The sequence below is a fragment of the Medicago truncatula genome, chromosome 4 (genome assembly GCF_003473485.1).
Source record: "Medicago truncatula cultivar Jemalong A17 chromosome 4, MtrunA17r5.0-ANR, whole genome shotgun sequence".
NCBI classification, from domain to species: Eukaryota; Viridiplantae; Streptophyta; class Magnoliopsida; order Fabales; family Fabaceae; genus Medicago; species Medicago truncatula.
This window is the reverse complement of record NC_053045.1, coordinates 62,618,433-62,627,589: the sequence shown is the minus strand read 5'-3', so window position 1 is coordinate 62,627,589 and position 9,157 is coordinate 62,618,433. Positions and strand designations below refer to the sequence as shown.

General features: G+C 34.7%; 2 protein-coding genes across 2 annotated transcripts; both read left to right on the top strand.

Moving 5' to 3' along the window:
• The first annotated feature begins 231 nt into the window (after positions 1-231).
• LOC11438625 (ATP phosphoribosyltransferase 2, chloroplastic) lies at positions 232-5,561 on the top strand. Its single transcript, XM_003610252.4, has 10 exons — positions 232-537; positions 628-741; positions 1,571-1,636; positions 1,737-1,844; positions 1,955-2,038; positions 3,831-3,932; positions 4,088-4,201; positions 4,288-4,368; positions 4,553-4,672; positions 5,117-5,561. The coding sequence occupies exons 1-10, from the start codon at positions 301-303 to the stop codon at positions 5,210-5,212; spliced, it is 1,122 nt and encodes a 373-aa protein (XP_003610300.1). The 5' UTR covers positions 232-300; the 3' UTR covers positions 5,213-5,561.
• A 1,866-nt stretch (positions 5,562-7,427) lies between these two features.
• Positions 7,428-8,268, top strand: LOC25494284 (UPF0057 membrane protein At4g30660). The gene is made up of 2 exons (XM_024781192.1): positions 7,428-7,756; positions 7,935-8,268. Exons 1-2 carry the CDS (start codon positions 7,667-7,669, stop codon positions 8,076-8,078), a joined length of 234 nt encoding a protein of 77 aa, XP_024636960.1. The 5' UTR covers positions 7,428-7,666; the 3' UTR covers positions 8,079-8,268.
• The last annotated feature ends 889 nt before the right edge of the window (positions 8,269-9,157 follow it).

Here is a 9,157-nt window from a genome sequence, read left to right as displayed (position 1 = left end):
TGTTTGAGTAAGGTAACGACTTTATGCATAATATTGTGAAATGACAATGTTTGTCAAAGACTCGTCATAGCTCAAAAATACAAAACTCAAAAGGATTTTTTAGTAAAAATATGGAAGGTAAAATGTAAAGATTAATGAATGTTTCAATTGTTGAATGAATGAATCAAAATCCAAATTATGTATATTTGAGGGACCAAATATATATATATATATATGTATTAAAGTTAAAAAGTAGTAAAATTAAAGACGCAACCAAACAGGGTGTCTTACTCGGACACTGATCCACAGACCACAAACGCAATGTTGACGATGATGAGCCAAATTCGTTTACCTCTCTATTGCTGCTACGCCTCATCAACCTCAATTTCCGAGACTCATCATCAAGTTCTTAATGGGAACACAGTCTCCAGACAAGAGATCCGTCTGGGTTTACCAAGTAAAGGTCGTATGTCTTCTGATACACTCGACCTTCTCAAGGATTGTCAATTGTCTGTCAAGCAGGTCAATCCTCGTCAGTACGTTGCCCAAATTCCTCAGGTTAGGTTAATTACTTACTTACTTACTACCTCACTCATTTTAATTCATATCAAATCAACTATTCATCAATCATTTTTCTTACACTGCCAGATTTCAAACTTGGAAGTTTGGTTCCAAAGACCCAAAGACATTGTTAGAAAATTGTTATCTGGAGATCTTGATCTTGGTATAGTCGGACTCGATGTACTCACTGAATTTGGCCAGGTCTGCATATTTTAATTTCTTTTTTATTTTTTATAATATATCTTTTTCCTAGTTGAAATAGCTTCATTTCCCCCAATTTAAGCACAGGTAAAAGCCCTGCATTTTTTTTTTTTTTTTTTTTTGGGAATGTTCACTTGGCACAGCCGACGTCTCAGATGCTATAGAAAAAAACCATTATGCTCATCATGGTTTTCGTAATTGATGATGATAACAAATGAAATCGTTTTCTATAGAAAAAAGGAATTGCATATCCCGGTTCTGCACCTAAGGAATAAAACTAACTGCAACTCTATATTCTAACCTATTAACCATTATTCCAACTTGCCCAGTGAAGCGACATCAAACAATCCCGCTAAATTTAAAATTCAAACATTCTTATCCTATATTTAGTACAATTAACATGAATAAGATTTCACTCATAATTCCTACTGAGACCAGTAAGTAGTGACTATTCACATTCTGTGCAAAAAGTTATTTTCCCGCAGCTCTGATGAGTCCGAAATTGAGGATGCTAGTCGTATTCTTAATTTTAGAAATGTTACCAGATCAGCTTGCTCTTCTTTGAAACATCTATCTCTGGTCATCATGGAGAATATCTCTGAACATGTTAAAGTTTCATGCAACTTTGTGTGCTTTAGCCCTGATCGGCGGTTCTACTTGCGTGTTTCTTTTTTGTATGTTGTCTACCTAAGTAATATCCACAATCTTTTTTGTATACCCTGATCATGCAACTTTGCTTTTCCCTCAGCTTAAATGCAATTGCAGAGCAATGTTCTAGGATATCCATCAGAATCAATATTTTTATCTTATAACAGTTATCCTTTATCAGGGCAATGAAGATCTTATCGTTGTCCACGAGGCTTTGGAGTACGGTGATTGTCGTTTATCCATTGCGGTGAGTTGAAATTACATGCTTATGAAACTGCTAGATTATACTCCTATCGATTTCATTGTTTTGTGCAATTAACTCTCTTAAGTAACCCCTGTTGTTTCAGATTCCGCAATATGGAATATTTGAAAATGTAAATTCACTAGAGGAGCTAGCAAAAATGCCTCAATGGACGGAAGATAAGCCTCTGCGAGTTGCAACTGGATTCACCTATGTATGTGATTCACATTTAACTGATGTTTTGAAGTTTTATGTGTGGTACAGTTTCTGTTGTTTTCCTTTTAAAAGAGAAAGTCTGATCTGAGTTTCCTTCTTACTCTTCAGCTGGGTCCTAAATTTATGAAAGATAATGGTATTAAGCATGTGGCATTTTCGACTGCTGACGGAGCACTGGAGGCAGCTCCTGCGGTAAGAGACAGTGTTTGTTTTATTCAAAGTTATTCCTGTATGTTTTCAGATTCTAAATCATATATTTGATTGTTTTGTGTTTTGTTATGAGTTATGACTTAAATCAAATGATAGTTATTGGGATTTGGAAGGAGTTTGACGGCTATAGTTGTTGATAAATTCTGTCTTTGCTGCATAGCTTAATACACTAATCACGGTTGAATATTTTCTGTGATCCCAAAAATCAAAGATAACCATGCCGTTAATGTCTAACGGCTGAAACATATTATCTTCAAATTTCATAGGATGAAAAACTGTAAAACTGAAGATACATTCTACCTTGTTGGTTAATTTGTGGCTAGATATACATAGAGTAGTCAATATTCTGTATTCAAAGATGACAAGTCAAGAAATATAAATTGTAGGTTTCTTGAGTGCTCATTAAAACTTCGTTTTTTGTTCTGAAAGATATAATAAGCTTTATGCGCTTTAGTCGTTTCCCATCTATATTTTCTCATCGGAAAGCTTTATGTGCCATGTTGACCGGCATTTATGAACGTTCCTGATTTTAGTAGCATTGTTTGAGTAAATTAAGGACCCCATTGAATGGGCTCAGGTATGCTCCATTTACCTCTTCCTCCATTTAGTCCATTTAGGTCATGGATGAAAGACATTTGGCAAAACATTATTCAAGGGTTGAGATTTAATTAAAAAACATGTTTTTTTTTTCATAAAAAAGATTTAAAAAAAAAACAGAATATGTTTCCCTCTTTCCCTTCACGTTTTTCCCTCATCGGTAGACTCTTCTTCTCCCCTCTGCTCTCATCACCGCCAAAATCCGTCCATCACCGCCGCTATCCCTCAATAACAACATCGCCTCTCTTCTCTCTTTGTTTCTTCGCCCCTCTCCCATCCTTTCACTGTTGTATCATCGTCACCGTTTCAAACCAGTTCATCGCTGTTATGGGTCATGATATTATTTCTTTTTAAAACTTGAATACTGATGGTGAGCTATTCAATTAATATTCCCTGGTCATGAATATTTTGGAATTGGCAAGGTAAACATGAGTAAGAATGAATCGACGAGAGGGTGACGGTGGTGGTGTGTTGGCGACAGTGAGAAGATACAGAGAGGAAGAAGACTATGATACGAGAGAGGGGCAAATGATATAAATCAAAAAGATGTGCCACGTTGGGAGGTTCAAGGCGGCAGTAGGAGGTTCACGGCAGTGGGGGAAGTAGGCTACGGTGAAAAGAAAAAGAGTAATCATAAGAGAGAGAAGAGGAAGATATTGTTTTTATTATTTTACTAAGTAAATGTTAATTTATTAACTTAAAATCTCAGCCCTCAAAATTTTTTTTTTTCCACATGTCTTCCATCAAGACCCTAAATGGAGCACTCAGAGGTCTGATCTAATTATAAATTTCTGGTTTCTTTGTTTTTTTTTTTTTTTTGTGAAGAAGTTCTGGTTTCTTGGTTAAACTTGCATTGTGCTCTTTTTTTCTGGTTTATGTGGAGGGGGGAGTGATGTGAGATTGAGTCTGTGTTTTACGATTGGGTCCCAAGGCCTGTTGCTATTGAGTTATGGTTTTAGTCTATTAATGATGAAAATAATGAAACTTCTTTATAGAAGTTATATCCTCTTTCCATATAAGATATTTCCCTGTTTACCTTTTTTCTCAATATTTTTTAGCTTTACACTTGAAAAGAAGTATTTAATTTCTGTGACCGTCACCATCTCATTGCTGCTGCTGCCATATGTTGGACTTGACCTCTTTGATTCATTTAGATAATTGTCTTTTCTCTATTTAGATGGGGATTGCTGATGCTATCTTGGACCTTGTAAGTAGTGGAACTACGTTGAAAGAAAATAACTTGAAGGAAATTGAAGGTGGAACTGTTTTGGAAAGTCAGGTTAGCAATTATCAAATTTTCTGACCTTAACTAGCATGATCTGTTGTTCTTTTAAAAGGCGCCTGGAAAATGCTGCTTCTCATGTCTTGTTGGATTTTTTTTATAAGCACACCTTGTCGTTTTTGGTTTCACTCTGATAATTGAACACTTTTCAGGCTGCTCTTGTTGCAAGCAGGAGATCAATGATCGGACGAAAAGGAGTACTTGAAACAACTCATGAGATGCTTGAAAGATTAGAGGCACATCTGAGGGCTATGGGGCAGTTCACGGTGCATATATAGAATTTATAGTTCCTCATCTCCCCACCAGTTTTTTCCTTTCTCTTTGTTCCATTTTCTAATGCTAAATCCGGCAGGTTGTAGCAAACATGAGAGGAAGTAGTGCAGAGGAAGTGGCTGAGAGAGTACTGAGCCAACCATCGTTAGCTGGGTTGCAGGTGTGATATGGGATGAATCTTTTTCCCCAACCCTAATTCATTTTAGGGGAGGATCTTCTCCCTTTCTGTATTTGCTTTCTGCAGTACAAAATCTGATCTATACCATGCATTGTGATAGTGAGTAGTGCAATCTTTCTTTTACCACTCCTAATTTTAAGAGTCTCCCTTGATTGTCTATCTACAGGGACCCACAGTAAGTCCTGTTTTCTGCAAGCGCGATGGAAAGGTATCAGCAGACTACTATGCCATAGTCATATGTGTGCCCAAGAAGGCACTGTACAAGTCTATACAGCAACTGAGAGCGGTAAGATTTTGAACTAATGTCAAAGCAGTTGAGTTTGGATTTTCTATAAGCATGTGAAGATTGTTGTGAGCTAATGGGGCTAACTTAGGGAAGAAAAAAAATAGAAACGGGTATTTGAATGGGAAAAATGCAAAGAAACCAGTTGTATGGATTCTTGATTTATTATTAGTTTATGTGATTCCCTGACCTGTTGCCCTTGGCGATGGCAAGCATGACTATAAGTTATTGGACTCCTCTCAATTTCTGCTTATCATATTCATATGGCCTTACAGCAACAACAACCAAGGCTTATCCTACTAAGTGGGGTCGGCATTCAAATGGCACTACATTTGAGCTAAATCCCATTCATACTATTTGAACTGCATATTAGAAACTATATTTTTTTCTTGTTATTTATCATGATTCTCATACCCATTTTCTGTTGACTACGTTCATGTGATGCAGATTGGAGGCAGCGGAGTTCTTGTATCACCCTTGACCTACATTTTTGACGAGGAAACTCCTAGATGGCGTCAGCTCCTTTCTAAACTTGGGCTTTAGTCATACATGTGTTCCATTTATGGAGTTTTTTTTTCAGTATATGGAGTTTTTTTTCTTTGTTTCCCCTCTCCCTAAATATGTTATCGATGCAGAAGAACTATAACAAACTGAAATTAAATTTCATTTCTTGCTCGATAACAGAGGAAATTCCCACCTCTGCATCAGTTTGTATGTTGAAAATTTTGTAGCAAGCCTATAGTTTCTTTTCTTCAATTAATTCTCTCTTGATACTAGATAAGTGGGGATGCGGAATTGAAGTTTTAACTTCAACAATTGTTGTGGGAGTTAAAGCATGGTGTTGTAATTTTAACTTTTCTAGTCAATTTTATTTGGAGTAAATAGTCAATTTCCCCTTGAAATTGTAAGTTTCGTCAATTACCCCCCTGAAATTAACAAAACTTCAATTACCCCTTGAAATTGCATAACGTTAATCAATTTACCCCTCCGTCAAATTTTTCTATTAACTGTTTACGGTTATGATCAATTACCCCCCTTGAAATTTTGCACTTATGTGCAAAATGTCCCCTAAACTTAAAAATTTAGATTTTTTTTCTTACCAAAAATCATACATTTAGTTCTTCAAGTAGTATATTGTACCTATTGTCATAAAAATTCAATTCACAAGAAAATGAATGAATATATGCCAAAGAAATCATGGTTTTGTTATGTGCAGTATTTTCATTCATATTTATCAACAAGAAGCAAAATAAATTTTGTACAAAGAAGGTAAAACTAAAATTCAAATATTAAAAAAAATATCAAGCTGTTGAAATAAACCAAGACAAGAATGCCATAGCAGCAGAAAATTGATATCTATGACATAACTTTGTAGTACAATGTGATCTACCGGCTGCATGCAGAAGGTCTGTGACATAATCTATTTAACATACTGCAGCTACTAGATATGACATTTCCAGCATTATAAAAATTATATCATTAATTAAGTTGCAAATTCACAAACCTAAGCATTGTTTCTTCTTCCTTCTGCAGATATTAACCTATGAATTTTCTTTATGGACACACAATTATCAAAGACTTGTGTACTTTATGACTGCATACTCTAACATAATTACCAACTTGTGTAAAAAAAAGTCTTCTATATATGTATATATTTGAAACACATGAGAGTAACATACCTTCCATAAAGATTTATATGACCAATAGCTGCATAAACATACATTCCATAAATATTTATATGATCAATAATTGTTAATTGTTTGCCTTTAATATCTTTTGAGTCAATGATAGAAAAAAATATAAATTTTCAAGTTTATAAATTTTAGGGGGGTATTTGATGATATAAGGAAACAACTAACAGAAAAATTTGACGGAGGGGGTAAATTGATTAACGTTATGCAATTTCAAGGGGGTAATTGAAGTTTTATTAATTTCAAGAGGGTAATTGACGAAACCTACAGATTTAAGGGAAAATTGACTATTTACTCATTTGGACTATTTGCTGCCCATCTTTTCTTTTTGGTGAATTTATTTGCCACCTATCTACACCAATGAGCTGGCCATCTTTCAAATGAAGTTTGATGCATGTGACCAACATTAATTGATCAACTAACAAAATAAATGAATATATCTTCCTTCAAAAAAAAAAATGAAGGATATATCTTTACATTTCAGGTTACCACGAGGTCCACGATTTTATAATGTAAATAATTATTTTTGCTATTGTTGTAATTTGGCAACGGATCCAAATTAAACCACGTGTATCTGACTTATTCAGTAGAATCGTTCCATCCAACTACATATGATTTTATATTTATTTTGTCTCAAAACACATTCAAACCCCCAGCCAGGAACATGTATAAGTAAAATTAAAGACTAAATTCTGTACTTTTCTTGCTGTCTAAACCAAAACAAATATTCAAATTAGTTCCTCAAATTTTCAGAGTTAAACTAATCTTTTTGTTATTATACCTCAAAATTAAAGAGGGATTGATTTATCTTGGTATAAAAAATGATAGATTAATTTGAATATTTTTTTTAGGAAATATTAATTAGAGTATTAATTTCTATAAGAGATTAAAATGAACCATCCCCGTGCTTAGCTTAGGTGGTAGGGATATTGCATATTATATGCAGGGGCTAGTATTCGAACTCTGGACACCCCACTTCTCCACAACTAAATTGTGTGAGCTGTAGCCACTGGACTATTTGATAAAAAAAAAATATATATATGGTCCGTGAGGAAATTGGACGAAACCAAATTGAGTTTTTATTTTAAGGAAATAAGAGAAAATGATAATGATTTATGTTTTTTGGTATGACGACAAAAAGTATATTTTAAACATTATCAATTTACAGAAGTTATCTTAAAATAAAACGTGTAAGTTGACCTAAACTTTAGATGATCATCACTAGTTCTTGTTTGGATCGGGATAATCAATTCATCAATCAACAAGAAGAAGAAGAAGAAGCCAGAGTGAGTTCATCTCCAGAAAAATGCCTTCACGTTGTGAAATTTGCTGTGAGATTATGATCGCTGTCTTGCTCCCTCCTTTGGGTGTTTGTCTCCGCCATGGTTGCTGCACTGTATGTACTCTCTCTCTCTCTCTCCATCACTTCCATGCGGATCTACCCAATTTTACATGATTTTTTATCAGTCTCAAATTTATGATGATATTCTAATTAGTTAATTTTATGATTACAATTCACAATAATTGTGAGTGACAGATCCATGATTTTGATGAAATTATTTTTATTTGTGCAGGTTGAATTCATTATTTGCTTGCTCCTAACTATACTAGGATATCTTCCTGGTATAATTTATGCTCTCTATGCCATTATCTTTATTGATCGTGATCAGTACTTTGATGAATATAGGCGTCCTTTGTATGCACAATCACAATACTAGCACTAGCACTACCACTACCACATATGTCTTGTGTTCAACTCTTGATTATGTATGTAATCGACACCACTTGAATTTTATTCTTATTTGTTGTAATTCTCTTTGAGAAAATTATATGATGATGTGATTGTTGATTGTATGGTTATTTGTAAGATCAAATTATGAAAATAAAGTGGTTAGTTATATTGTGGAAGATAATATTGTAGAGGGATGGCAACGGGGCGAGTTGGGGCCGGTTTTAAACATCCCTCCTCCTTATCTTTGTACCGCTCCTACCTCCAAACTTTGTCGAAAATGATTATCGAACATCCACTGCCACCCCCAACAGGGGATGGGTTTTGCCCCGCCCTCAAGTCTAGAAATTAACACAACTTGTATACAAATCTTTGCATTTAATTTCTTCATAGCATCAAAGACTAATAATTAAATTGTACCATTTAACTAAAATCAATCACAACTTGTAGGGCAGGTGCCACCTTCCCCGACCCTGCCCGCCTGCCCTCTACTTTTTAAAATCCATGTTTTTTCCACATCCGCACTTAGTTAAATCGTCCTTTTCCGTTAATTCTAGGGCAGGTTCGGCCGGGTTCGGATCTAGTTTATGATAGAGATTAGGGACGATGAAGTGATGTTGATGGCTTGCTTGTTAATTGATTAACCACTCAGAATAAGCTTAGTCAAAATAAGTTTATATACGTATTTATTGATTGATGATTGATTGAACTTAATTCTTCACAGGATTACCTGTTCTTTGCCTATCAGATGTTTCAAAAACCAGGAATCTACTGTGATGTATTGCGCCTCTAAGTTTTGCATGAAAATATAATAAAATTAAGGGTTAAATATGTTTTTGGTTATTATAAATAGGGTTAATAGTGTTTTTCACCCCTGTAATATATGTCATTTCCGCTCTTCGCCCCTATAAAATTTTCGGTTTGATTGGCACCCTCGTAAAAATTTTATTTTCCAGAAAACACTCTTAATAGGCCATTCAAAAACCAAAATTTCTTGAAAAAAATTCTGAAAATGGCCTATTAGGGGTGTTTTCCAGAAAATAAAAATTTTACGAGGGTGCAAATCAA

Bases quoted from the DNA above. Each gene is read 5' to 3' on its own strand.
- LOC25494284 (XM_024781192.1), top strand. From the start codon at position 7,667: ATGCCTTCACGTTGTGAAATTTGCTGTGAGATTATGATCGCTGTCTTG. The intron at 7,757-7,934 runs GTATGTACTCTC...TTATTTGTGCAG, and splicing joins TCCGCCATGGTTGCTGCACT to GTTGAATTCATTATTTGCTT.
- LOC11438625 (XM_003610252.4), top strand. From the start codon at position 301: ATGTTGACGATGATGAGCCAAATTCGTTTACCTCTCTATTGCTGCTAC. The intron at 1,637-1,736 runs GTGAGTTGAAAT...CTGTTGTTTCAG, and splicing joins ATTGTCGTTTATCCATTGCG to ATTCCGCAATATGGAATATT. The intron at 3,933-4,087 runs GTTAGCAATTAT...AACACTTTTCAG, and splicing joins GAACTGTTTTGGAAAGTCAG to GCTGCTCTTGTTGCAAGCAG.